Here is a 27,441-nt window from a genome sequence, read left to right on the forward strand (position 1 = left end):
TAGGGCTGGTGATAGTCTATCGTGATATAGGGCTGGTGATAGTCTATAGTGATATAGGGGCTGGTGATAGTCTATAGTGATATAGGGGCTGGTGATAGTCTGTATACTAGTGATATAGTGTCTGGTGATAGTCTACAGTGGTATAGGGGCTGGTGATAGTCTATCGTGATATAGCGGCTGGTGATAGTCTGTATACTAGTGATATAGTGGCTGGTGATAGTCTATAGTGATATAGGGGCTGGTGATAGTCTATAGTGATATAGGGGCTGGTGATAGTCTATAGTGGTATAGGGGCTGGTGATAGTCTATAGTTGTATAGGGCTGGTGATAGTCTATAGTGATATAGGGGCTGGTGATAGTCTGTAGTGATATAGGAGCTGGTTATAGTCTATAGTGATATAGGGCTGGTGATAGTCTATAGTTGTATAGGGCTGGTGATAGTCTATTGTGATATAGGGGCTGGTGTTAGTCTGTAGTGATATAGGAGCTGGTGATAGTCTATAGTGATATAGGGGCTGGTGATAGTCTATAGTGATATAGGGGCTGGTGATAGTCTATCGTGATATAGAGCTGGTGATAGTCTATAGTGATATAGGGACTGGTGATAGTCTATAGTTATATAGGGGCTGGTGATAGTCTGTATACTAGTGATATAGTGGCTGGTGATAGTCTATCGTGATATAGGGGCTGGTGATAGTCTATATTGGTATAGGGGCTGGTGATAGTCTATAGTGATATAGGGCTGGTGATAGTCTATAGTGATATAGGGCTGGTGATTGTCTATTGTTGTATAGGGCTGGTGATAGTCTATCGTGATATAGGGGCTGGTGATAGTCTATCGTGATAATGGGGCTGGTGATAGTCTGTATACTAGTGATATAGTGGCTGGTGATAGTCTATAGTGATATAGGGGCTGGTGATAGTCTATAGTGATATAGGGGCTGGTGATAGTCTATAGTGGTATAGGGGCTGGTGATAGTCTATCGTGATATAGCGGCTGCTGATAGTCTGTATACTAGTGATATAGTGGCTGGTGATAGTCTATAGTGATATAGGGGCTGGTGATAGTCTATAGTGCTATAGGGGCTGGTGATAGTCTATAGTGGTATAGGGGCTGGTGATAGTCTATAGTTGTATAGGGCTGGTGATAGTCTATTGTGATATAGGGGCTGGTGATAGTCTGTAGTGATATAGGAGCTGGTGATAGTCTATAGTGATATAGGGGCTGGTGATAGTCTATAGTTGTATAGGGCTGGTGATAGTCTATAGTGGTATAGGGGCTGGTGAAAGTATATAGTGATATATGGGCTGGTGATAGTATATAGTGATATAGGGGCTGGTGATAGTCTATAGTGATATAGGGGCTGGTGATAGTATATAGTGATATAGGGGCTGGTGATAGTCTATAGTGGTATAGGGGCTGGTGATAGTATATAGTGATATAGCGGCTGGTGATAGTCTATAGTGATATAGGGGTTGGTGAAAGTCTATAGTGGTATAGGGGCTGGTGATAGTATATAGTGATATAGCGGCTGGTGATAGTCTATAGTGATATAGGGGCTGGTGATAGTCTGAATACTAGTGATATAGGAGCTGGTGATAGTCTGTAGTGATATAAGGGCTGGGGATAGTCTGAATACTAGTGATATAGGAGCTGGTGATAGTCTATAGTGATATAGGGGCTGGTGATAGTCTGTATACTAGTGATATAGGGGCTGGTGATAGTGTGAATACTAGTGGTATAGGAGCTGGTGATAGTCTGTATACTAGTGGTATAGGAGCTGTTGATAGTCTGAATACTAGTGATATAGGAGCTGGTGATAGTCTGTATACTAGTGATATAGGAGCTGGTGATAGTCTGTATACTAGTGATATAGGGGCTGGTGATAGTCTATATCACTAGTGATATAGGGGCTGGTGATGGGCTATATACTAGTGATATAGGGGCTGGTGATAGTCTATGTACTAGTGATATAGGGGCTGGTGATGGGCTATATACTAGCTATATAGTGGCTGGTGATAGTCTATATACTAGTGATATAGGGGCTGGTGATGGGCTATGTACTAGTGATATAGGGGCTGGTGATAGTCTGTATACTAGTGATATAGGGGCTGGTGATAGTGTGAAAACTATTGGTATACGAGCTGTTGATAGTATATAGTGATATAGGGGCTGGTGATTGTCTATAGTGTTATAGGGGCTGGTGATAGTCTATAGTGATGTAGGTGCTGGTGATAGTCAATAGTGGTATAGGGGCTGGTGATAGTCTATAGTGATATAGGAGCTGGTGATAGTCTGTATACTAGTGATATAGGGACTGGTGATGGGCTATGTACTAGTGATATAGGGGCTGGTGATAGGCTATGTACTAGTGGTATATGGGCTGGTGATAGTCTATAGTGATATAGGGGCTGGTGATAGTCTGTATACTAGTGATATAGTGGCTGGTGATAGTCTATTTTGATATAGGGGCTGGTGATAGTCTATAGTGGTATAGGGGCTGGTGATAGTCTATAGTGATATAGGGCTGGTGATAGTCTATGGTGATATGGGGGCTGGTGATAGTCTATAGTGATATAGGGGCTGGTGATAGTCTGTATACTAGTGATATAGTGGCTGGTGATAGTCTATTGTGATATAGGGGCTGGTGATAGTCTATAGTGGTATAGGGGCTGGTGATAGTCTATAGTGATATAGGGCTGGTGATAGTCTATAGTGATATAGGGCTGGTGATAGTCTATTGTTGTATAGGGCTGGTTATAGTCTATCGTGATATAGGGGCTGGTGATAGTCTATCGTGATAATGGGGCTGGTGATAGTCTGTATACTAGTGACATAGGGGCTGGTGATAGTCTATCGTGATATAGGGGCTGGTGATAGTCTATCATGATAATGGGGCTGGTGATAGTCTGTATACTAGTGATATAGGGGCTGGTGATAGTCTATAGTGGTATAGGGGCTGGTGATAGTATATAGTGATATAGGGGCTGGTGATAGTCTATAGTGATATAGGGGCTGGTGATAGTCTATAGTGGTATAGGGGCTGGTGATAGTCTATAGTGATATAGGGGCTGGTGATAGTATATAGTGATATAGGGGCTGGTGATAGTCTATAGTGGTATAGGGGCTGGTGATAGTATATAGTGATATAGGGGCTGGTGATAGTCTATAGTGATATAGGGGCTGGTGATAGTCTATAGTGGTATAGGGGCTGGTGATAGTCTATAGTGATATAAGGGCTGGGGATAGTCTGAATACTAGTGATATAGGAGCTGGTGATAGTCTATAGTGATATAGGGGCTGGTGATAGTCTGTATACTAGTGATATAGGGGCTGGTGATAGTGTGAATACTAGTGGTATAGGAGCTGTTGATAGTCTGAATACTAGTGATATAGGAGCTGGTGATAGTCTGTATACTAGTGATATAGGAGCTGGTGATAGTCTGTATACTAGTGATATAGGAGCTGGTGATAGTCTGTATACTAGTGATATAGGGGCTGGTGATAGTCTATATACTAGTGATATAGGGGCTGGTGATGGGCTATATACTAGTGATATAGGTGCTGGTGATAGTCTATGTACTAGTGATATAGGGGCTGGTGATGGGCTATATACTAGTGATATAGTGGCTGGTGATAGTCTATATACTAGTGATATAGGGTCTGGTGATAGTGTGAATACTAGTGGTATAGGAGCTGGTGATAGTATATAGTGATATAGGGGCTGGTGACAGTCTATAGTGTTATAGGGTTTGGTGATAGTCTATAGTGATGTAGGGGCTGGTGATAGTCTATAGTGGTATAGGGGCTGGTGATAGTCTATAGTGATATAGGAGCTGGTGATAGTCTGTATACTAGTGATATAGGGACTGGTGATGGGCTATGTACTAGTGATATAGGGGCTGGTGATAGGCTATGTACTAGTTTTATATGGGCTGGTGATAGTCTATAGTGATATAGGGGCTGGTGATAGTTTGTATACTAGTGATATAGTGGCTGGTGATAGTCTATAGTGATATAGGGGCTGGTGATAGTCTATAGTGATATAGGGCTGGTGATAGTCTATCGTGATATAGGGCTGGTGATAGTCTATAGTGATATAGGGGCTGGTGATAGTCTATAGTGATATAGGGGCTGGTGATAGTCTGTATACTAGTGATATAGTGTCTGGTGATAGTCTACAGTGGTATAGGGGCTGGTGATAGTCTATCGTGATATAGCGGCTGGTGATAGTCTGTATACTAGTGATATAGTGGCTGGTGATAGTCTATAGTGATATAGGGGCTGGTGATAGTCTATAGTGATATAGGGGCTGGTGATAGTCTATAGTGGTATAGGGGCTGGTGATAGTCTATAGTTGTATAGGGCTGGTGATAGTCTATAGTGATATAGGGGCTGGTGATAGTATATAGTGATATAGGAGCTGGTGATAGTCTATAGTGATATAGGGGCTGGTGATAGTCTATAGTTGTATAGGGCTGGTGATAGTCTATAGTGGTATAGGGGCTGGTGATAGTCTGTAGTGATATAGGAGCTGGTTATAGTCTATAGTGATATAGGGGCTGGTGATAGTCTATAGTTGTATAGGGCTGGTGATAGTCTATTGTGATATAGGGGCTGGTGATAGTCTGTAGTGATATAGGAGCTGGTGATAGTCTATAGTGATATAGGGGCTGGTGATAGTCTATAGTGATATAGGGGCTGGTGATAGTCTATCGTGATATAGAGCTGGTGATAGTCTATAGTGATATAGGGACTGGTGATAGTCTATAGTTATATAGGGGCTGGTGATAGTCTGTATACTAGTGATATAGTGGCTGGTGATAGTCTATCGTGATATAGGGGCTGGTGATAGTCTATAGTGGTATAGGGGCTGGTGATAGTCTATAGTGATATAGGGCTGGTGATAGTCTATAGTGATATAGGGCTGGTGATAGTCTATTGTTGTATAGGGCTGGTGATAGTCTATCGTGATATAGGGGCTGGTGATAGTCTATCGTGATAATGGGCTGGTGATAGTCTGTATACTAGTGATATAGGGGCTGGTGATAGTCTATCGTGATATAGGGGCTAGTGATAGTCTATCATGATAATGGGTCTGGTGATAGTCTGTATACTAGTGATATAGGGGCTGGTGATAGTCTATAGTGGTATAGGGGCTGGTGATAGTATATAGTGATATAGGGGCTGGTGATAGTCTATAGTGATATAGGGGCTGGTGATAGTCTATAGTGGTATAGGGGCTGGTGATAGTCTATAGTGATATAGGGGCTGGTGATAGTATATAGTAATATAGGGGCTGGTGATAGTCTATAGTGGTATAGGGGCTGGTGATAGTATATAGTGATATAGGGGCTGGTGATAGTCTATAGTGAAATAGGGGCTGGTGATACTCTATAGTGGTATAGGGGCTGGTGATAGTCTATAGTGATATAGGGGCTGGTGATAGTCTGAATACTAGTGATATAGGAGCTGGTGATAGTCTGTAGTGATATAAGGGCTGGGGATAGTCTGAATACTAGTGATATAGGAGCTGGTGATAGTCTATAGTGATATAGGGGCTGGTGATAGTCTGTATACTAGTGATATAGGTGCTGGTGATAGTGTGAATACTAGTGGTATAGGAGCTGTTGATAGTCTGAATACTAGTGATATAGGAGCTGGTGATAGTCTGTATACTAGTGATATAGGAGCTGGTGATAGTCTGTATACTAGTGATATAGGAGCTGGTGATAGTCTGTATACTAGTGATATAGGGGCTGGCGATAGTCTATATACTAGTGATATAGGGCTGGTGATGGGCTATATACTAGTGATATAGGTGCTGGTGATAGTCTATGTACTAGTGATATAGGGGCTGGTGATGGGCTATATACTAGTGATATAGGGGCTGGCGATGGGCTATATACTAGTGGTATAGGAGCTGGTGATGGGCTATATACTAGTGATATAGTGGCTGGTGATAGTCTATATACTAGTGATATAGGGGCTGGTGATGGGCCATGTACTAGTGATATAGGGGCTGGTGATAGTCTGTATACTAGTGATATAGGGTCTGGTGATAGTGTGAATACTAGTGGTATAGGAGCTGGTGATAGTATATAGTGATATAGGGGCTGGTGACAGTCTATAGTGTTATAGGGTTTGGTGATAGTCTATAGTGATGTAGGGGCTGGTGATAGTCTATAGTGGTATAGGGGCTGGTGATAGTCTATAGTGATATAGGAGCTGGTGATAGTCTGTATACTAGTGATATAGGGACTGGTGATGGGCTATGTACTAGTGATATAGGGGCTGGTGATAGGCTATGTACTAGTGTTATATGGGCTGGTGATAGTCTATAGTGATATAGGGCTGGTGATAGTTTGTATACTAGTGATATAGTGGCTGGTGATAGTCTATAGTGATATAGGGGCTGGTGATAGTCTATAGTTATATAGGGCTGGTGATAGTCTATCGTGATATAGGGCTGGTGATAGTCTATAGTGATATAGGTACTGGTGATAGTCTATAGTGATATAGGGGCTGGTGATAGTCTGTATACTAGTGATATAGTAGCTGGTGATAGTCTATTTTGATATAGGGGCTGGTGATAGTCTATAGTGGTATAGGGGCTGGTGATAGTCTATAGTGATATAGGGCTGGTGATAGTCTATAGTGATATGGGGGCTGGTGATAGTCTATAGTGATATAGGGGCTGGTGATAGTCTATAGTGATATAGGGGCTGGTGATAGTCTGTATACTAGTGATATAGTGGCCGGTGATAGTCTGTAGTGGTATAGGGGCTGGTGATAGTCTATAGTGATATAGGGCTGGTGATAGTCTATAGTGATATAGGGCTGGTGATAGTCTATTGTTGTATAGGGCTGGTGATAGTCTATCGTGATATAGGGGCTGGTGATAGTCTATCGTGATAATGGGGCTGGTGATAGTCTGTATACTAGTGATATAGAGGCTGGTGATAGTCTATCGTGATATAGGGGCTGGTGATAGTCTATCGTGATATAGGGGCTGGTGATAGTCTGTATACTAGTGATATAGTGTCTGGTGATAGTCTATAGTGGTATAGGGGCTGGTGATAGTCTATCGTGATATAGCGGCTGGTGATAGTCTGTATACTAGTGATATAGTGGCTGGTGATAGTCTATAGTGATATAAGGGCTGGTGATAGTCTATAGTGATATAGGGGCTGGTGATAGTCTATAGTGGTATAGGGGCTGGTGATAGTCTATAGTTGTATAGGGCTGGTGATAGTCTATAGTGATATAGGGGCTGGTGATAGTATATAGTGATATAGCAGCTGGTGATAGTCTATAGTGATATAGGGGCTGGTGATAGTCTATAGTTGTATAGGGCTGGTGATAGTCTATAGTGGTATAGGGGCTGGTGAAAGCATGTAGTGATATAGGGGCTGGTGATAGTATATAGTGATATAGGGGCTGGTTATAGTCTACAGTGATATAGGGGCTGGTGATAGTATATAGTGATATAGGGGCTGGTGATAGTCTGTAGTGGTATAGGGCTTGGTGATAGTATATAGTGATATAGGGGCTGGTGATAGTCTATAGTGATATAGGGGCTGGTGATAGTCTATAGTGGTATAGGGGCTGGTGATAGTCTATAGTGATATAGGGGCTGGTGATACTCTGAATACTAGTGATATAGGAGCTGGTGATAGTCTGTAGTGATATAGGAGCTGGTGATAGTCTGTATACTAGTGATATAGGAGCTGGTGATAGTCTGTATACTAGTGATATAGGGGCTGGTGATAGTCTATCGTGATAATGGGGCTGGTGATAGTCTGTATACTAGTGATATAGGGGCTGGTGATAGTCTATCGTGATATAGGGGCTGGTGATAGTCTATCATGATAATGGGGCTGGTGATAGTCTGTATACTAGTGATATAGGGGCTGGTGATAGTCTATAGTGGTATAGGGGCTGGTGATAGTATATAGTGATATAGGGGCTGGTGATAGTCTATATACTAGTGATATAGGGGCTGGTGATGGGCCATGTACTAGTGATATAGGGGCTGGTGATAGTCTGTATACTAGTGATATAGGGTCTGGTGATAGTGTGAATACTAGTGGTATGGGAGCTGGTGATAGTATATAGTGATATAGGGGCTGGTGACAGTCTATAGTGTTATAGGGTTTGGTGATAGTCTATAGTGATGTAGGGGCTGGTGATAGTCTATAGTGGTATAGGGGCTGGTGATAGTCTATAGTGATATAGGAGCTGGTGATAGTCTGTATACTAGTGATATAGGGACTGGTGATGGGCTATGTACTAGTGATATAGGGGCTGGTGATAGGCTATGTACTAGTGTTATATGGGCTGGTGATAGTCTATAGTGATATAGGGCTGGTGATAGTTTGTATACTAGTGATATAGTGGCTGGTGATAGTCTATAGTGATATAGGGGCTGGTGATAGTCTATAGTTATATAGGGCTGGTGATAGTCTATCGTGATATAGGGCTGGTGATAGTCTATAGTGATATAGGTACTGGTGATAGTCTATAGTGATATAGGGGCTGGTGATAGTCTATAGTGATATAGGGGCTGGTGATAGTCTGTATACTAGTGATATAGTGGCCGGTGATAGTCTATCGTGGTATAGGGGCTGGTGATAGTCTATAGTGATATAGGGCTGGTGATAGTCTATAGTGATATAGGGCTGGTGATAGTCTATTGTTGTATAGGGCTGGTGATAGTCTATCGTGATATAGGGGCTGGTGATAGTCTATCGTGATAATGGGGCTGGTGATAGTCTGTATACTAGTGATATAGAGGCTGGTGATAGTCTATCGTGATATAGGGGCTGGTGATAGTCTATCGTGATATAGGGGCTGGTGATAGTCTGTATACTAGTGATATAGTGTCTGGTGATAGTCTATAGTGGTATAGGGGCTGGTGATAGTCTATCGTGATATAGCGGCTGGTGATAGTCTGTATACTAGTGATATAGTGGCTGGTGATAGTCTATAGTGATATAAGGGCTGGTGATAGTCTATAGTGATATAGGGGCTGGTGATAGTCTATAGTGGTATAGGGGCTGGTGATAGTCTATAGTTGTATAGGGCTGGTGATAGTCTATAGTGATATAGGGGCTGGTGATAGTATATAGTGATATAGCAGCTGGTGATAGTCTATAGTGATATAGGGGCTGGTGATAGTCTATAGTTGTATAGGGCTGGTGATAGTCTATAGTGGTATAGGGGCTGGTGAAAGCATGTAGTGATATAGGGGCTGGTGATAGTATATAGTGATATAGGGGCTGGTTATAGTCTATAGTGATATAGGGGCTGGTGATAGTATATAGTGATATAGGGGCTGGTGATAGTCTGTAGTGGTATAGGGCTTGGTGATAGTATATAGTGATTTAGGGGCTGGTGATAGTCTATAGTGATATAGGGGCTGGTGACAGTCTATAGTGGTATAGGGGCTGGTGATAGTCTATAGTGATATAGGGGCTGGTGATACTCTGAATACTAGTGATATAGGAGCTGGTGATAGTCTGTAGTGATATAGGAGCTGGTGATAGTCTGTATACTAGTGATATAGGAGCTGGTGATAGTCTGTATACTAGTGATATAGGGGCTGGTGATAGTCTATCGTGATAATGGGGCTGGTGATAGTCTGTATACTAGTGATATAGGGGCTGGTGATAGTCTATCGTGATATAGGGGCTGGTGGTAGTCTATCATGATAATGGGGCTGGTGATAGTCTGTATACTAGTGATATAGGGGCTGGTGATAGTCTATAGTGGTATAGGGGCTGGTGATAGTCTATAGTGATATAGGGGCTGGTGATAGTATATAGTAATATAGGGGCTGGTGATAGTCTATAGTGGTATAGGGGCTGGTGATAGTCTATAGTGATATAGGGGCTGGTGATAGTATATAGTGATATAGGGGCTGGTGATAGTCTATAGTGGTATAGGGGCTGGTGATAGTATATAGTGATATAGGGGCTGGTGATAGTCTATAGTGGTATAGGGGCTGGTGATAGTCTATAGTGATATAAGGGCTGGGGATAGTCTGAATACTAGTGATATAGGAGCTGGTGATAGTCTATAGTGATATAGGGGCTGGTGATAGTCTGTATACTAGTGATATAGGGGCTGGTGATAGTGTGAATACTAGTGGTATAGGAGCTGTTGATAGTCTGAATACTAGTGATATAGGAGCTGGTGATAGTCTGTATACTAGTGATATAGGAGCTGGTGATAGTCTGTATACTAGTGATATAGGAGCTGGTGATAGTCTGTATACTAGTGATATAGGGGCTGGTGATAGTCTATATACTAGTGATATAGGGGCTGGTGATGGGCTATATACTAGTGATATAGGTGCTGGTGATAGTCTATGTACTAGTGATATAGGGGCTGGTGATGGGCTATATACTAGTGATATAGTGGCTGGTGATAGTCTATATACTAGTGATATAGGGTCTGGTGATAGTGTGAATACTAGTGGTATAGGAGGTGGTGATAGTATATAGTGATATAGGGGCTGGTGACAGTCTATAGTGTTATAGGGTTTGGTGATAGTCTATAGTGATGTAGGGGCTGGTGATAGTCTATAGTGGTATAGGGGCTGGTGATAGTCTATAGTGATATAGGAGCTGGTGATAGTCTGTATACTAGTGATATAGGGACTGGTGATGGGCTATGTACTAGTGATATAGGGGCTGGTGATAGGCTATGTACTAGTTTTATATGGGCTGGTGATAGTCTATAGTGATATAGGGGCTGGTGATAGTCTATAGTGATATAGGGCTGGTGATAGTCTATCGTGATATAGGGCTGGTGATAGTCTATAGTGATATAGGGACTGGTGATAGTCTATAGTGATATAGGGGCTGGTGATAGTCTGTATACTAGTGATATAGTGGCTGGTGATAGTCTATTTTGATATAGGGGCTGGTGATAGTCTATAGTGGTATAGGGGCTGGTGATAGTCTATAGTGATATAGGGCTGGTGATAGTCTATAGTGATATGGGGGCTGGTGATAGTCTATAGTGATATAGGGGCTGGTGATAGTCTATAGTGATATAGGGGCTGGTGATAGTCTGTATACTAGTGATATAGTGGCTGGTGATAGTCTGTCGTGGTATAGGGGCTGGTGATAGTCTATAGTGATATAGGGCTGGTGATAGTCTATAGTGATATAGGGCTGGTGATAGTCTATTGTTGTATAGGGCTGGTGATAGTCTATCGTGATATAGGGGCTGGTGATAGTCTATCGTGATATAGGGGCTGGTGATAGTCTATCGTGATATAGGGGCTGGTGATAGTCTGTATACTAGTGATATAGTGTCTGGTGATAGTCTACAGTGGTATAGGGGCTGGTGATAGTCTATCGTGATATAGCGGCTGGTGATAGTCTGTATACTAGTGATATAGTGGCTGGTGATAGTCTATAGTGATATAGGGGCTGGTGATAGTCTATAGTGATATAGGGGCTGGTGATAGTATATAGTGATATAGGAGCTGGTGATAGTCTATTGTGATATAGGGGCTGGTGATAGTCTATAGTTGTATAGGGCTGGTGATAGTCTATAGTGGTATAGGGGCTGGTGATAGTCTGTAGTGATATAGGAGCTGGTTATAGTCTATAGTGATATAGGGGCTGGTGATAGTCTATAGTTGTATAGGGCTGGTGATAGTCTATTGTGATATAGGGGCTGGTGATAGTCTGTAGTGATATAGGAGCTGGTGATAGTCTATAGTGATATAGGGGCTGGTGATAGTCTATAGTGATATATGGGCTGGTGATAGTCTATCGTGATATAGAGCTGGTGATAGTCTATAGTGATATAGGGACTGGTGATAGTCTATAGTTATATAGGGGCTGGTGATAGTCTGTATACTAGTGATATAGTGGCTGGTGATAGTCTATCGTGATATAGGGGCTGGTGATAGTCTATAGTGGTATAGGGGCTGGTGATAGTCTATAGTGATATAGGGCTGGTGATAGTCTATAGTGATATAGGGCTGGTGATAGTCTATTGTTGTATAGGGCTGGTGATAGTCTATCGTGATATAGGGGCTGGTGATAGTCTATCGTGATAATGGGGCTGGTGATAGTCTGTATACTAGTGATATAGGGGCTGGTGATAGTCTATCGTGATATAGGGGCTAGTGATAGTCTATCATGATAATGGGGCTGGTGATAGTCTGTATACTAGTGATATAGGGGCTGGTGATAGTCTATAGTGGTATAGGGGCTGGTGATAGTATATAGTGATATAGGGGCTGGTGATAGTCTATAGTGATATAGGGGCTGGTGATAGTCTATAGTGGTATAGGGGCTGGTGATAGTCTATAGTGATATAGGGGCTGGTGATAGTATATAGTAATATAGGGGCTGGTGATAGTCTATAGTGGTATAGGGGCTGGTGATAGTATATAGTGATATAGGGGCTGGTGATAGTCTATAGTGATATAGGGGCTGGTGATAGTCTATAGTGGTATAGGGGCTGGTGATAGTCTATAGTGATATAGGGGCTGGTGATAGTCTGAATACTAGTGATATAGGAGCTGGTGATAGTCTGTAGTGATATAAGGGCTGGGGATAGTCTGAATACTAGTGATATAGGAGCTGGTGATAGTCTATAGTGATATAGGGGCTTGTGATAGTCTGTATACTAGTGATATAGGTGCTGGTGATAGTGTGAATACTAGTGGTATAGGAGCTGTTGATAGTCTGAATACTAGTGATATAGGAGCTGGTGATAGTCTGTATACTAGTGATATAGGAGCTGGTGATAGTCTGTATACTAGTGATATAGGAGCTGGTGATAGTCTGTATACTAGTGATATAGGGGCTGGTGATAGTCTATATACTAGTGATATAGGGCTGGTGATGGGCTATATACTAGTGATATAGGTGCTGGTGATAGTCTATGTACTAGTGATATAGGGGCTGGTGATGGGCTATATACTAGTGATATAGGGGCTGGCGATGGGCTATATACTAGTGGTATAGGAGCTGGTGATGGGCTATATACTAGTGATATAGTGGCTGGTGATAGTCTATATACTAGTGATATAGGGGCTGGTGATGGGCCATGTACTAGTGATATAGGGGCTGGTGATAGTCTGTATACTAGTGATATAGGGTCTGGTGATAGTGTGAATACTAGTGGTATAGGAGCTGGTGATAGTATATAGTGATATAGGGGCTGGTGACAGTCTATAGTGTTATAGGGTTTGGTGATAGTCTATAGTGATGTAGGGGCTGGTGATAGTCTATAGTGGTATAGGGGCTGGTGATAGTCTATAGTGATATAGGAGCTGGTGATAGTCTGTATACTAATGATATAGGGACTGGTGATGGGCTATGTACTAGTGATATAGGGGCTGGTGATAGGCTATGTACTAGTGTTATATGGGCTGGTGATAGTCTATAGTGATATAGGGCTGGTGATAGTTTGTATACTAGTGATATAGTGGCTGGTGATAGTCTATAGTGATATAGGGGCTGGTGATAGTCTATAGTTATATAGGGCTGGTGATAGTCTATCGTGATATAGGGCTGGTGATAGTCTATAGTGATATAGGTACTGGTGATAGTCTATAGTGATATAGGGGCTGGTGATAGTCTGTATACTAGTGATATAGTAGCTGGTGATAGTCTATTTTGATATAGGGGCTGGTGATAGTCTATAGTGGTATAGGGGCTGGTGATAGTCTATAGTGATATAGGGCTGGTGATAGTCTATAGTGATATGGGGGCTGGTGATAGTCTATAGTGATATAGGGGCTGGTGATAGTCTATAGTGATATAGGGGCTGGTGATAGTCTGTATACTAGTGATATAGTGGCTGGTGATAGTCTATCGTGGTATAGGGGCTGGTGATAGTCTATAGTGATATAGGGCTGGTGATAGTCTGAAGTGATATAGGGCTGGTGATAGACTATCACCAGCCCTATACAACAATAGACTATCACCAGCCCTATATCACTATAGACTATCACCAGCCCTATACAACAATAGACTATCGTGATATAGGGGCTGGTGATAGTCTATCGTGATAATGGGGCTGGTGATAGTCTGTATACTAGTGATATAGGGGCTGGTGATAGTCTATCGTGATATAGGGGCTGGTGATAGTCTGTATACTAGTGATATAGTGTCTGGTGATAGTCTATAGTGGTATAGGGGCTGGTGATAGTCTATAGTGATATAGGGGCTGGTGATAGTCTATAGTGGTATAGGGGCTGGTGATAGTCTATAGTTGTATAGGGCTGGTGATAGTCTATAGTGATATAGGGGCTGGTGATAGTATATAGTGATATAGCAGCTGGTGATAGTCTATAGTGATATAGGGGCTGGTGATAGTCTATAGTTGTATAGGGCTGGTGATAGTCTATAGTGGTATAGGGGCTGGTGAAAGCATGTAGTGATATAGGGGCTGGTGATAGTATATAGTGATATAGGGGCTGGTTATAGTCTATAGTGATATAGGGGCTGGTGATAGTATATAGTGATATAGGGGCTGGTGATAGTCTGTAGTGGTATAGGGGCTGGTGATAGTATATAGTGATATAGGGGCTGGTGATAGTATATAGTGATATAGGGGCTGGTGATAGTCTATAGTGGTATAGGGGCTGGTGATAGTCTATAGTGATATAGGGGCTGGTGATACTCTGAATACTAGTGATATAGGAGCTGGTGATAGTCTGTAGTGATATAGGAGCTGGTGATAGTCTGTATACTAGTGATATAGGAGCTGGTGATAGTCTGTATACTAGTGATATAGGGGCTGGTGATAGTCTATATACTAGTGATATAGGGGCTGGTGATGGGCTATATACTAGTGATATAGTGGCTGGTGATAGTCTGAATACTAGTGGTATAGGGACTGGTGATAGTCTATAGTGATATAGGGGCTGGTGATAGTCTATAGTGGTATAGGGGCTGGTGATAGTCTATAGTGATATAGGGGCTGGTGATAGTCTGAATACTAGTGATATAGGAGCTGGTGATAGTCTGTAGTGATATAAGGGCTGGGGATAGTCTGAATACTAGTGATATAGGAGCTGGTGATAGTCTATAGTGATATAGGGGCTGGTGATAGTCTGTATACTAGTGATATAGTGGCTGGTGATAGTGTGAATACTAGTGGTATAGGAGCTGGTGATAGTCTGAATACTAGTGATATACTGGCTGGTGATAGTCTGAATACTAGTGGTATAGGAGCTGGTGATAGTGTGAATACTAGTGGTATAGGAGCTGGTGATAGTCTGTATACTAGTGGTATAGGAGCTGGTGATAGTCTGTATACTAATGATATAGGAGCTGGTGATAGTCTGAATACTAGTGATATAGGGGCTGGTGATAGTCTATATACTAGTGATATAGGGGCTGGTGATGGGCTATATACTAGTGATATAGGTGCTGGTGATAGTGTGAATACTAGTGGTATAGGAGCTGTTGATAGTCTGTATACTAGTGGTATAGGAGCTGGTGATAGTCTGTATACTAGTGATATAGGAGCTGGTGATAGTCTGAATACTAGTGATATAGGGGCTGGTGATAGTCTATATACTAGTGATATAGGGGCTGGTGTTGGGCTATATACTAGTGATATAGTGGCTGGTGATAGTCTGAATACTAGTGGTATAGTAGCTGGTGATAGTCTATCGTGATATAGGGGCTGGTGATAGTGTATCGTGATAATGGGGCTGGTGATAGTCTGTATACTAGTGATATAGGGGCTGGTGATAGTCTATAGTGGTATAGGGGCTGGTGATAGTATATAGTGATATAGGGGCTGGTGATAGTCTATAGTGATATAGGGGCTGGTGATAGTCTATAGTGGTATAGGGGCTGGTGATAGTCTATAGTGATATAGGGGCTGGTGATAGTATATAGTAATATAGGGGCTGGTGATAGTCTATAGTGGTATAGGGGCTGGTGATAGTATATAGTGATATAGGGGCTGGTGATAGTCTATAGTGAAATAGGGGCTGGTGATACTCTATAGTGGTATAGGGGCTGGTGATAGTCTATAGTGAAATAGGGGCTGGTGATAGTCTGAATACTAGTGATATAGGAGCTGGTGATAGTCTGTAGTGATATAAGGGCTGGGGATAGTCTGAATACTAGTGATATAGGAGCTGGTGATAGTCTATAGTGATATAGGGGCTTGTGATAGTCTGTATACTAGTGATATAGGTGCTGGTGATAGTGTGAATACTAGTGGTATAGGAGCTGTTGATAGTCTGAATACTAGTGATATAGGAGCTGGTGATAGTCTGTATACTAGTGATATAGGAGCTGGTGATAGTCTGTATACTAGTGATATAGGAGCTGGTGATAGTCTGTATACTAGTGATATAGGGGCTGGTGATAGTCTATATACTAGTGATATAGGGCTGGTGATGGGCTATATACTAGTGATATAGGTGCTGGTGATAGTCTATGTACTAGTGATATAGGGGCTGGTGATGGGCTATATACTAGTGATATAGGGGCTGGCGATGGGCTATATACTAGTGGTATAGGAGCTGGTGATGGGCTATATACTAGTGATATAGTGGCTGGTGATAGTCTATATACTAGTGATATAGGGGCTGGTGATGGGCCATGTACTAGTGATATAGGGGCTGGTGATAGTCTGTATACTAGTGATATAGGGTCTGGTGATAGTGTGAATACTAGTGGTATAGGAGCTGGTGATAGTATATAGTGATATAGGGGCTGGTGACAGTCTATAGTGTTATAGGGTTTGGTGATAGTCTATAGTGATGTAGGGGCTGGTGATAGTTTATAGTGGTATAGGGGCTGGTGATAGTCTATAGTGATATAGGAGCTGGTGATAGTCTGTATACTAGTGATATAGGGACTGGTGATGGGCTATGTACTAGTGATACAGGGGCTGGTGATAGGCTATGTACTAGTGTTATATGGGCTGGTGATAGTCTATAGTGATATAGGGCTGGTGATAGTTTGTATACTAGTGATATAGTGGCTGGTGATAGTCTATAGTGATATAGGGGCTGGTGATAGTCTATAGTTATATAGGGCTGGTGATAGTCTATCGTGATATAGGGCTGGTGATAGTCTATAGTGATATAGGTACTGGTGATAGTCTATAGCACATGTGTCAAACTCAAGGCCCGCGGGCCAGATGTGGCCCGCCAGGTCATTTTATGTGGCCCGCGAGAGCTTAAAAGTTTTGAGTGTCTAAAAATAAATACCAAAAAATAAATTAAGAGCGTGCTTTGACCAAAAACTACATTCCCACAATGCCTTTCGACTACGCTAGCCACGGCAGTGTCCATGCCAACGAGTGGAATTGAGATATAAATAATGATCCCAAAATGTCCAGAAAGAGAAAAGTTGATGCAGACGGAAGACTGTTTCAAGAAAGATGGGAAGGCGAATACTTGTTTGCGCTTCAAGGAGAAAGACCGGTATGTCTTTTGTGTTACGAGGCGGTGTCGGTTGTCAAAGAGTACAATCTGCGTCGACATTTTGACACCAAACACGGAGCTAAGTACGCTAAAGCTAGCCTTCAAGAAAAGCAACAAATTGCCCAAGAATTAAAAGGCAAACTGCGGTCGCAGCAGAGTTTGTTCATGAAATCCACAGCCAAAAACGAGGCCGCGGTGAAAGCTAGCTTCATTGTGGCTGAAGAAATCGCCCACGCTTCCAAGTCTTTTTCAGAGGGAGCGTTTTTGAAGCAGTGCATGCTGAAGGTCTGTGAGCAGGTGTGTCCCGACCAGTTACAGACTTTTAAAAATGTCAGTTTATCAAGAAACACCATCGTCGACCGAGTGAAGGAACTAGCAGAAAATCTTACAACACAGCTGGCCGAGGAGACACGCAGCTACACAGCTTTTTCATTAGCTGTTGATGAAAGCACAGATAACACGGACACAGCGCAGTTATCAATTTTTATTAGAGGCGTAAAGTCGGACCTCTCTATCACTGAGGAGCTGTTGGATGTGGCTGCAATGCATGGGACCACGACGGGACAGAACATTTTTGATGCGGTAGAGAAGTCCGTAAGTAAAAATGCATTGCAGTGGGAAAACTTGGTAGGATTAACTACAGACGGTGCACCGGCAATGTGTGGAGGAAAAGTGGGCTTGGTTGGACTAATGAAGGGGAAAATGCAAAAAATGAACTGTCACACGCCTTTGATAACGTATCATTGCATTATCCATCAAGAAGCTTTGTGTGGGAAGGTGCTGGGGATGGAGGACATTGTGACCACAGTCATGAAAACAGTGAACTTCATTCGGGCGCGTGGCCTGAATCACCGTCAGTTCCAGCAGTTTTTGCTGGAGATGGGCTCGGAACACGGGGATGTGCTGTACCATACAGAAGTGCGGTGGCTGAGTAGGAGCAAAGTCCTCAAGCGATTTTTCGAGCTCAGGAAAGACATTGCTCTTTTTATGCAGAGTAAAGGAAAACTCATGTCTGAACTATCAGATCCAAAGTGGATGTGTGACTTTGCTGTGTTGTGTGACATAACCGACCATCTCGCCCAGCTGAATCAGAAGCTGCAGGGACGCAAACAAGTCATCACGCAGATGTCCGACACGATCACGGCTTTCCAGCGTAAATTGGACTTATGGATGTGGCAAGTGAAACAGGACAATCTTGTTCACTTTCCTGTTTGTCAGAGCATGTCAGCCTCATTTCCCGAGACTTTTTCATGTGCTCAGTTGGCTACCAAACTGAGCTGGTTAAAGACTGAGTTTGATCGGCGCTTCTCTGACTTCAGAGCACAACAGTCTGGCTTTGACATCTTTGCCAATCCTTTCACCACCGATGTCTGCACTGCACCCCAACACCTTCAGATGGAGCTAATTGAGCTTCAAAGCGACAGTGGCCTGAGAGCAAAGTTTCAGGATGCTACAATCCAGGACTTTTACCGTCTGCTGCCTCCTGGTTTGATGCCACAGCTTCGACTTCATGCTGCCCGTGTTCTGTCCATGTTTGGGAGCACCTATCTGTGCGAACAGTTTTTTTCCATAATGAATCTGAACAAAAACAAGCACAGATCACGCCTCACGGATGACAACCTCCATGCTGTTCTACGCATTGCCTCAGCACAGGACCTAAAACCAGACATTGACACACTGGTAACGGGAAAACGGTGTCAGACATCTGGTCAGAAAACACACAGGCAAGCATTTTTTTTTAAACTTAATTAAAATATAATAAAATGTAATTCAACCAAGAAGAAGAACAGTTAAACTGTGTGCAATTTAATGATTGTGCTTGCATTTTGTTTTGTGTTTATCATTTTCAGAACATGATCAATCGATAGTAGAGAGAGAATCCACTTGGTGTGTTCAAGGACAGGCAGCATCTCCTCATCAAAGACTAACCGAAAAACTTGACCAATATAGTTGTGAACTGAGTCAACCTTTATTTTGGTATTTTTAGTTGATTACATATTATTTATGTGTAGCTGCTGTAGTAATTATTTAATGTTTGCAGGTTTATGTGTGTATGCAGACAAATTGTCATCAAACCATCAGTTGGGTGCACGGCTGTGTGCAGCCTTTTTTTGTAAAATGCTACATGTGTCATACATGTTCTTTGCAGCTAAGTTTTATGTTATTTTTCTTTATTCACTTGGACAGTTTGATCCTTCATTAATGGAGTTATGTGGGTTTTCATAAGCTGACAAAATTTAAAAGGATTTATGTTAGAGCTACAAGCAAACATATATTTTCTATGCAACTGTAATTGTCACTTGAATAAGTTATAATAAATAATGAGTTATTTAACATTAAGGAGGAGTTACATTTATTTTACATTACATTCGATTACATTTATAAGTTACATCTGGCCCTTTGAGGACAGCCATTATGCTGATGTGGCCCTCGGTGAAAATGAGTTTGACACCCCTGGTCTATAGTGATATAGGGGCTGGTGATAGTCTGTATACTAGTGATATAGTAGCTGGTGATAGTCTATTTTGATATAGGGGCTGGTGATAGTCTATAGTGGTATAGGGGCTGGTGATAGTCTATAGTGATATAGGGCTGGTGATAGTCTATAGTGATATGGGGGCTGGTGATAGTCTATAGTGATATAGGGGCTGGTGATAGTCTATAGTGATATAGGGGCTGGTGATAGTCTGTATACTAGTGATATAGTGGCTGGTGATAGTCTATCGTGGTATAGGGGCTGGTGATAGTCTATAGTGATATAGGGCTGGTGATAGTCTGAAGTGATATAGGGCTGGTGATAGACTATCACCAGCCCTATACAACAATAGACTATCACCAGCCCTATATCACTATAGACTATCACCAGCCCTATACAACAATAGACTATAGTGATATAGGGGCTGGTGATAGTCTATCGTGATAATGGGGCTGGTGATAGTCTGTATACTAGTGATATAGGGGCTGGTGATAGTCTATCGTGATATAGGGGCTGGTGATAGTCTATCGTGATATAGGGGCTGGTGATAGTCTGTATACTAGTGATATAGTGTCTGGTGATAGTCTATAGTGGTATAGGGGCTGGTGATAGTCTATAGTGATATAGGGGCTGGTGATAGTCTATAGTGGTATAGGGGCTGGTGATAGTCTATAGTTGTATAGGGCTGGTGATAGTCTATAGTGATATAGGGGCTGGTGATAGTATATAGTGATATAGCAGCTGGTGATAGTCTATAGTGATATAGGGGCTGGTGATAGTCTATAGTTGTATAGGGCTGGTGATAGTCTATAGTGGTATAGGGGCTGGTGAAAGCATGTAGTGATATAGGGGCTGGTGATAGTATATAGTGATATAGGGGCTGGTTATAGTCTATAGTGATATAGGGGCTGGTGATAGTATATAGTGATATAGGGGCTGGTGATAGTCTGTAGTGGTATAGGGGCTGGTGATAGTATATAGTGATATAGGGGCTGGTGATAGTCTATAGTGATATAGGGGCTGGTGATAGTCTATAGTGGTATAGGGGCTGGTGATAGTCTATAGTGATATAGGGGCTGGTGATACTCTGAATACTAGTGATATAGGAGCTGGTGATAGTCTGTAGTGATATAGGAGCTGGTGATAGTCTGTATACTAGTGATATAGGAGCTGGTGATAGTCTGTATACTAGTGATATAGGGGCTGGTGATAGTCTATATACTAGTGATATAGGGGCTGGTGATGGGCTATATACTAGTGATATAGTGGCTGGTGATAGTCTGAATACTAGTGGTATAGGGGCTGGTGATAGTCTATAGTGATATAGGGGCTGGTGATAGTCTATAGTGGTATAGGGGCTGGTGATAGTCTATAGTGATATAGGGGCTGGTGATAGTCTGAATACTAGTGATATAGGAGCTGGTGATAGTCTGTAGTGATATAAGGGCTGGGGATAGTCTGAATACTAGTGATATAGGAGCTGGTGATAGTCTATAGTGATATAGGGGCTGGTGATAGTCTGTATACTAGTGATATAGTGGCTGGTGATAGTGTGAATACTAGTGGTATAGGAGCTGGTGATAGTCTGTATACTAGTGGTATAGGAGCTGTTGATAGTCTGAATACTAGTGATATAGGGGCTGGTGATAGTCTATATACTAGTGATATAGGGGCTGGTGTTGGGCTATATACTAGTGATATAGTGGCTGGTGATAGTCTGAATACTAGTGGTATAGGGGCTGGTGATAGTCTATGTACTAGTGATATAGGGGCTGGTGATGGGCTATATACTAGTGATATAGTGGCTGGTGATAGTCTATATACTAGTGATATAGGGGCTGGTGATGGGCTATGTACTAGTGATATAGGGGCTGGTGATAGTCTATAGTGGTATAGGGGCTGGTGATAGTATATAGTGATATAGGGGCTGGTGATAGTCTATAGTGATATAGGGGCTGGTGATAGTCTATAGTGGTATAGGGGCTGGTGATAGTCTATAGTTGTATAGGGCTGGTGATAGTCTATAGTGGTATAGGGGCTGGTGAAAGCATATAGTGATATAGGGGCTGGTGATAGTATATAGTGATATAGGGGCTGGTTATAGTCTATAGTGATATAGGGGCTGGTGATAGTATATAGTGATATAGGGGCTGGTGATAGTCTGTAGTGGTATAGGGGCTGGTGATAGTATATAGTGATATAGGGGCTGGTGATAGTTTATAGTGATATAGGGGCTGGTGATAGTCTATAGTGGTATACGGGCTGGTGATAGTCTATAGTGATATAGGGGCTGGTGATAGTCTGAATACTAGTGATATAGGAGCTGGTGATAGTCTGTAGTGATATAAGGGCTGGGGATAGTCTGAATACTAGTGATATAGGAGCTGGTGATAGTGTGAATACTAGTCGTATAGGAGCTGGTGATAGTCTGTATACAGTGGTATAGGAGCTGTTGATAGTCTGAATACTAGTGATATAGGAGCCGGTGATAGTCTGTATACTAGTGATATAGGAGCTGGTGATAGTCTGTATACTAGTGATATAGGGGCTGGTGATAGTCTATATACTAGTGATATAGGGGCTGGTGATGGGCTATATACTAGTGATATAGTGGCTGGTGATAGTCTGAATACTAGTGGTATAGGGGCTGGTGATAGTCTATAGTGATATAGGGGCTGGTGATAGTCTATAGTGGTATAGAGGCTGGTGATAGTCTATAGTGATATAGGGGCTGGTGATAGTCTGAATACTAGTGATATAGGAGCTGGTGATAGTCTATATACTAGTGATATAGGGGCTGGTGATGGGCTATATACTAGTGATATAGTGGCTGGTGATAGTCTATATACTAGTGATATAGGGGCTGGTGATGGGCTATGTACTAGTGATATAGGGGCTGGTGATAGTCTATAGTGGTATAGGGGCTGGTGATAGTATATAGTGATATAGGGGCTGGTGATAGTCTATAGTGATATAGGGGCTGGTTATAGTCTATAGTGGTATAGGGGCTGGTGATAGTCTATAGTGATATAGGGGCTGGTGATAGTCGTCTGAATACTAGTGATATAGGAGCTGGTGATAGTCTATAGTGATATAGGGGCTGGTGATAGTCTGTATACTAGTGATATAGGGGCTGGTGATAGTGTGAATACTTGTGATATAGGGGCTGGTGATAGTCTGTATACTAGTGATATAGGAGCTGGGGATAGTCTGAATACTAGTGATATAGGAGCTGGTGATAGTCTATAGTGATATAGGGGCTGGTGATAGTCTGTATACTAGTGATATAGGGGCTGGTGATAGTGTGAATACTAGTGGTATAGGAGCTGTTGATAGTCTGAATACTAGTGATATAGGAGCTGGTGATAGTCTGTATACTAGTGATATAGTAGCTGGTGATAGTCTGTATACTAGTGATATAGGAGCTGGTGATAGTCTGTATACTAGTGATATAGGGGCTGGTGATAGTCTATATACTAGTGATATAGGGGCTGTTGATGGGCTATATACTAGTGATATAGGTGCTGGTGATAGTCTATAGTGATATAGGGGCTGGTGATAGTATATAGTGATATAGGGGCTGGTGATAGTCTGTAGTGGTATAGGGGCTGGTGATAGTATATAGTGATATAGGGGCTGGTGATAGTCTATAGTGATATAGGGGCTGGTGATAGTCTATAGTGGTATAGAGGCTGGTGATAGTCTATAGTGATATAGGGGCTGGTGATAGTCTATATACTAGTGATATAGGGGCTGGTGATGGGCTATATACTAGTGATATAGGTGCTGGTGATAGTCTATGTACTAGTGATATAGGGGCTGGTGATGGGCTATATACTAGTGATATAGTGGTTGGTGATAGTCTATATACTAGTGATATAGGGGCTGGTGATGGGCTATGTACTAGTGATATAGGGGCTGGTGATAGTCTGTATACTAGTGATATAGGGTCTGGTGATAGTGTGAATACTAGTGGTATAGGAGCTGGTGATAGTATATAGTGATATAGGGGCTGGTGACAGTCTATAGTGTTATAGGGTTTGGTGATAGTCTATAGTGATGTAGGGGCTGGTGATAGTCTATAGTGGTATAGGGGCTGGTGATAGTCTATAGTGATATAGGAGCTGGTGATAGTCTGTATACTAGTGATATAGGGACTGGTGATGGGCTATGTACTAGTGATATACGGGCTGGTGATAGGCTATGTACTAGTGTTATATGGGCTGGTGATAGTCTATAGTGATATAGGGGCTGGTGATAGTTTGTATACTAGTGATATAGTGGCTGGTGATAGTCTATAGTGATATAGGGGCTGGTGATAGTCTAAAGTGATATAGGGGCTGGTGATAGTCTATAGCGATATAGGGGCTGGTGATAGTCTGTATACTAGTGATATAGTGGCTGGTGATAGTCTATCGTGGTATAGGGGCTGGTGATAGTCTATAGTGATATAGGGCTGGTGATAGTCTATAGTGATATAGGGCTGGTGATAGTCTATCGTGATATAGGGGCTGGTGATAGTCTATCGTGATAATGGGGCTGGTGATAGTATATAGTGATATAGGGGCTGGTGATAGTCTGTAGTGGTATAGGGGCTGGTGATAGTATATAGTGATATAGGGGCTGGTGATAGTCTATCGTGATATAGGGGCTGGTGATAGTGTGAATACTAGTGGTATAGGAGCTGGTGATAGTCTGTATACTAGTGGTATAGGAGCTGTTGATAGTCTGAATACTAGTGATATAGGAGCCGGTGATAGTCTGTATACTAGTGATATAGGGGCTGGTGATAGTCTATATACTAGTGATATAGGGGCTGGTGATGGGCTATATACTAGTGATATAGTGGCTGGTTATAGTCTGAATACTAGTGCTATAGGGGCTGGTGATAGTCTATAGTGATATAGGGGCTGGTGATAGTCTATAGTGGTATAGGGGCTGGTGATAGTCTATAGTGATATAGGGGCTGGTGATAGTCTGAATACTAGTGATATAGGAGCTGGTGATAGTCTGTAGTGATATAAGGGCTGGGGATAGTCTGAATACTAGTGATATAGGAGCTGGTGATAGTCTATAGTGATATAGGGGCTGGTGATAGTCTGTATACTAGTGATATAGGGGCTGGTGATAGTGTGAATACTAGTCGTATAGGAGCTGGTGATAGTCTGTATACAGTGGTATAGGAGCTGTTGATAGTCTGAATACTAGTGATATAGGAGCCGGTGATAGTCTGTATACTAGTGATATAGGAGCTGGTGATAGTCTGTATACTAGTGATATAGGGGCTGGTGATAGTCTATATACTAGTGATATAGGGGCTGGTGATGTGCTATATACTAGTGATATAGTGGCTGGTGATAGTCTGAATACTAGTGGTATAGGGGCTGGTGATAGTCTATAGTGATATATGGGCTGGTGATAGTCTATAGTGGTATAGAGGCTGGTGATAGTCTATAGTGATATAGGGGCTGGTGATAGTCTGAATACTAGTGATATAGGAGCTGGTGATAGTCTATATACTAGTGATATAGGGGCTGGTGATGGGCTATATACTAGTGATATAGTGGCTGGTGATAGTCCATATACTAGTGATATAGGGGCTGGTGATGGGCTATGTACTAGTGATATAGGGGCTGGTGATAGTCTATAGTGGTATAGGGGCTGGTGATAGTATATAGTGATATAGGGGCTGGTGATAGTCTATAGTGATATAGGGGCTGGTTATAGTCTATAGTGGTATAGGGGCTGGTGATAGTCTATAGTGATATAGGGGCTGGTGATAGTCGTCTGAATACTAGTGATATAGGAGCTGGTGATAGTCTATAGTGATATAGGGGCTGGTGATAGTCTGTATACTAGTGATATAGGGGCTGGTGATAGTGTGAATACTAGTGATATAGGGGCTGGTGATAGTCTGTATACTAGTGATATAGGAGCTGGGGATAGTCTGAATACTAGTGATATAGGAGCTGGTGATAGTCTATAGTGATATAGGGGCTGGTGATAGTCTGTATACTAGTGATATAGGGGCTGGTGATAGTGTGAATACTAGTGGTATAGGAGCTGTTGATAGTCTGAATACTAGTGATATAGGAGCTGCTGATAGTCTGTATACTAGTGATATAGGAGCTGGTGATAGTCTGTATACTAGTGATATAGGAGCTGGTGATAGTCTGTATACTAGTGATATAGGGGCTGGTGATAGTCTATATACTAGTGATATAGGGGCTGTTGATGGGCTATATACTAGTGATATAGGTGCTGGTGATAGTCTATAGTGATATAGGGGCTGGTGATAGTATATAGTGATATAGGGGCTGGTGATAGTCTGTAGTGGTATAGGGGCTGGTTATAGTCTATAGTGATATAGTGGCTGGTGATAGTCTATAGTGATATAGGGGCTGGTGATAGTCTATAGTGGTATAGGGGCTGGTGATAGTCTATAGCACAGGTGTCAAACTCATTCCACGGAGGGCCGAGTGTCTGCGGGTTTTCGCTCCACCCTTGTACTTGATTGATGAATTAACATCACTAATTAGTTAGGAACTCCCCACACCTGGTTGTCTAGGGCTTTATTGAAAGGAAAGACCAAAAACCTGCAGACACTAGGCCCTCCGTGGAATGAGTTTGACACCCCTGGTCTATAGTGATATAGGGCCTGGTGATAGTCTATATACTAGTGATATAGGGGCTGGTGATGGGCTATATACTAGTGATATAGGTGCTGGTGATAGTCTATGTACTAGTGATATAGGGGCTGGTGATGGGCTATATACTAGTGATATAGTGGCTGGTGATAGTCTATATACTAGTGATATAGGGGCTGGTGATGGGCTACGTACTAGTGATATAGGGGCTGGTGATAGTCTGTATACTAGTGATGAAGGGTCTGGTGATAGTGTGAATACTAGTGGTATAGGAGCTGGTGATAGTATATAGTGATATAGGGGCTGGTGACAGTCTATAGTGTTATAGGGTTTGGTGATAGTCTATAGTGATGTAGGGGCTGGTGATAGTCTATAGTGGTATAGGGGCTGGTGATAGTCTATAGTGATATAGGAGCTGGTGATAGTCTGTATACTAGTGATATAGGGACTGGTGATGGGCTATGTACTAGTGATATACGGGCTGGTGATAGGCTATGTACTAGTGTTATATGGGCTGGTGATAGTCTATAGTGATATAGGGGCTGGTGATAGTTTGTATACTAGTGATATAGTGGCTGGTGATAGTCTATAGTGATATAGGGGCTGGTGATAGTCTATAGTGATATAGGGGCTGGTGATAGTCTATAGCGATATAGGGGCTGGTGATAGTCTGTATACTAGTGATATAGTGGCTGGTGATAGTCTATCGTGGTATAGGGGCTGGTGATAGTCTATAGTGATATAGGGCTGGTGATAGTCTATAGTGATATAGGGCTGGTGATAGTCTATTGTTGTATAGGGCTGGTGATAGTCTATCGTGATATAGGGGCTGGTGATAGTCTATCGTGATAATGGGGCTGGTGATAGTATATAGTGATATAGG

General features: G+C 42.3%; 2 protein-coding genes across 4 annotated transcripts in view; one reads left to right on the top strand and one right to left on the bottom strand.

Moving 5' to 3' along the window:
- LOC129827326 (beta-synuclein-like) overlaps window positions 1-27,441 on the bottom strand; it is a 106,232-nt gene that overhangs the window by 32,497 nt on the left and 46,294 nt on the right. The gene's annotated exons all lie outside the window — the stretch shown is intronic.
- On the top strand, window positions 17,118-19,775 carry LOC129827325 (general transcription factor II-I repeat domain-containing protein 2B-like). The gene is made up of 2 exons (XM_055888071.1): window positions 17,118-19,159; window positions 19,286-19,775. The coding sequence occupies exons 1-2, from the start codon at window positions 17,343-17,345 to the stop codon at window positions 19,290-19,292; spliced, it is 1,824 nt and encodes a 607-aa protein (XP_055744046.1). The 5' UTR covers window positions 17,118-17,342; the 3' UTR covers window positions 19,293-19,775.

The sequence above is a fragment of the Salvelinus fontinalis genome, chromosome 29 (assembly GCF_029448725.1).
Source record: "Salvelinus fontinalis isolate EN_2023a chromosome 29, ASM2944872v1, whole genome shotgun sequence".
Taxonomy (NCBI): domain Eukaryota; kingdom Metazoa; phylum Chordata; class Actinopteri; order Salmoniformes; family Salmonidae; genus Salvelinus; species Salvelinus fontinalis.

Excerpts from the sequence above, each read along its gene's own strand:
- LOC129827325 (XM_055888071.1), top strand. The coding sequence starts at position 17,343 with ATGTCCAGAAAGAGAAAAGTTGATGCAGACGGAAGACTGTTTCAAGAA.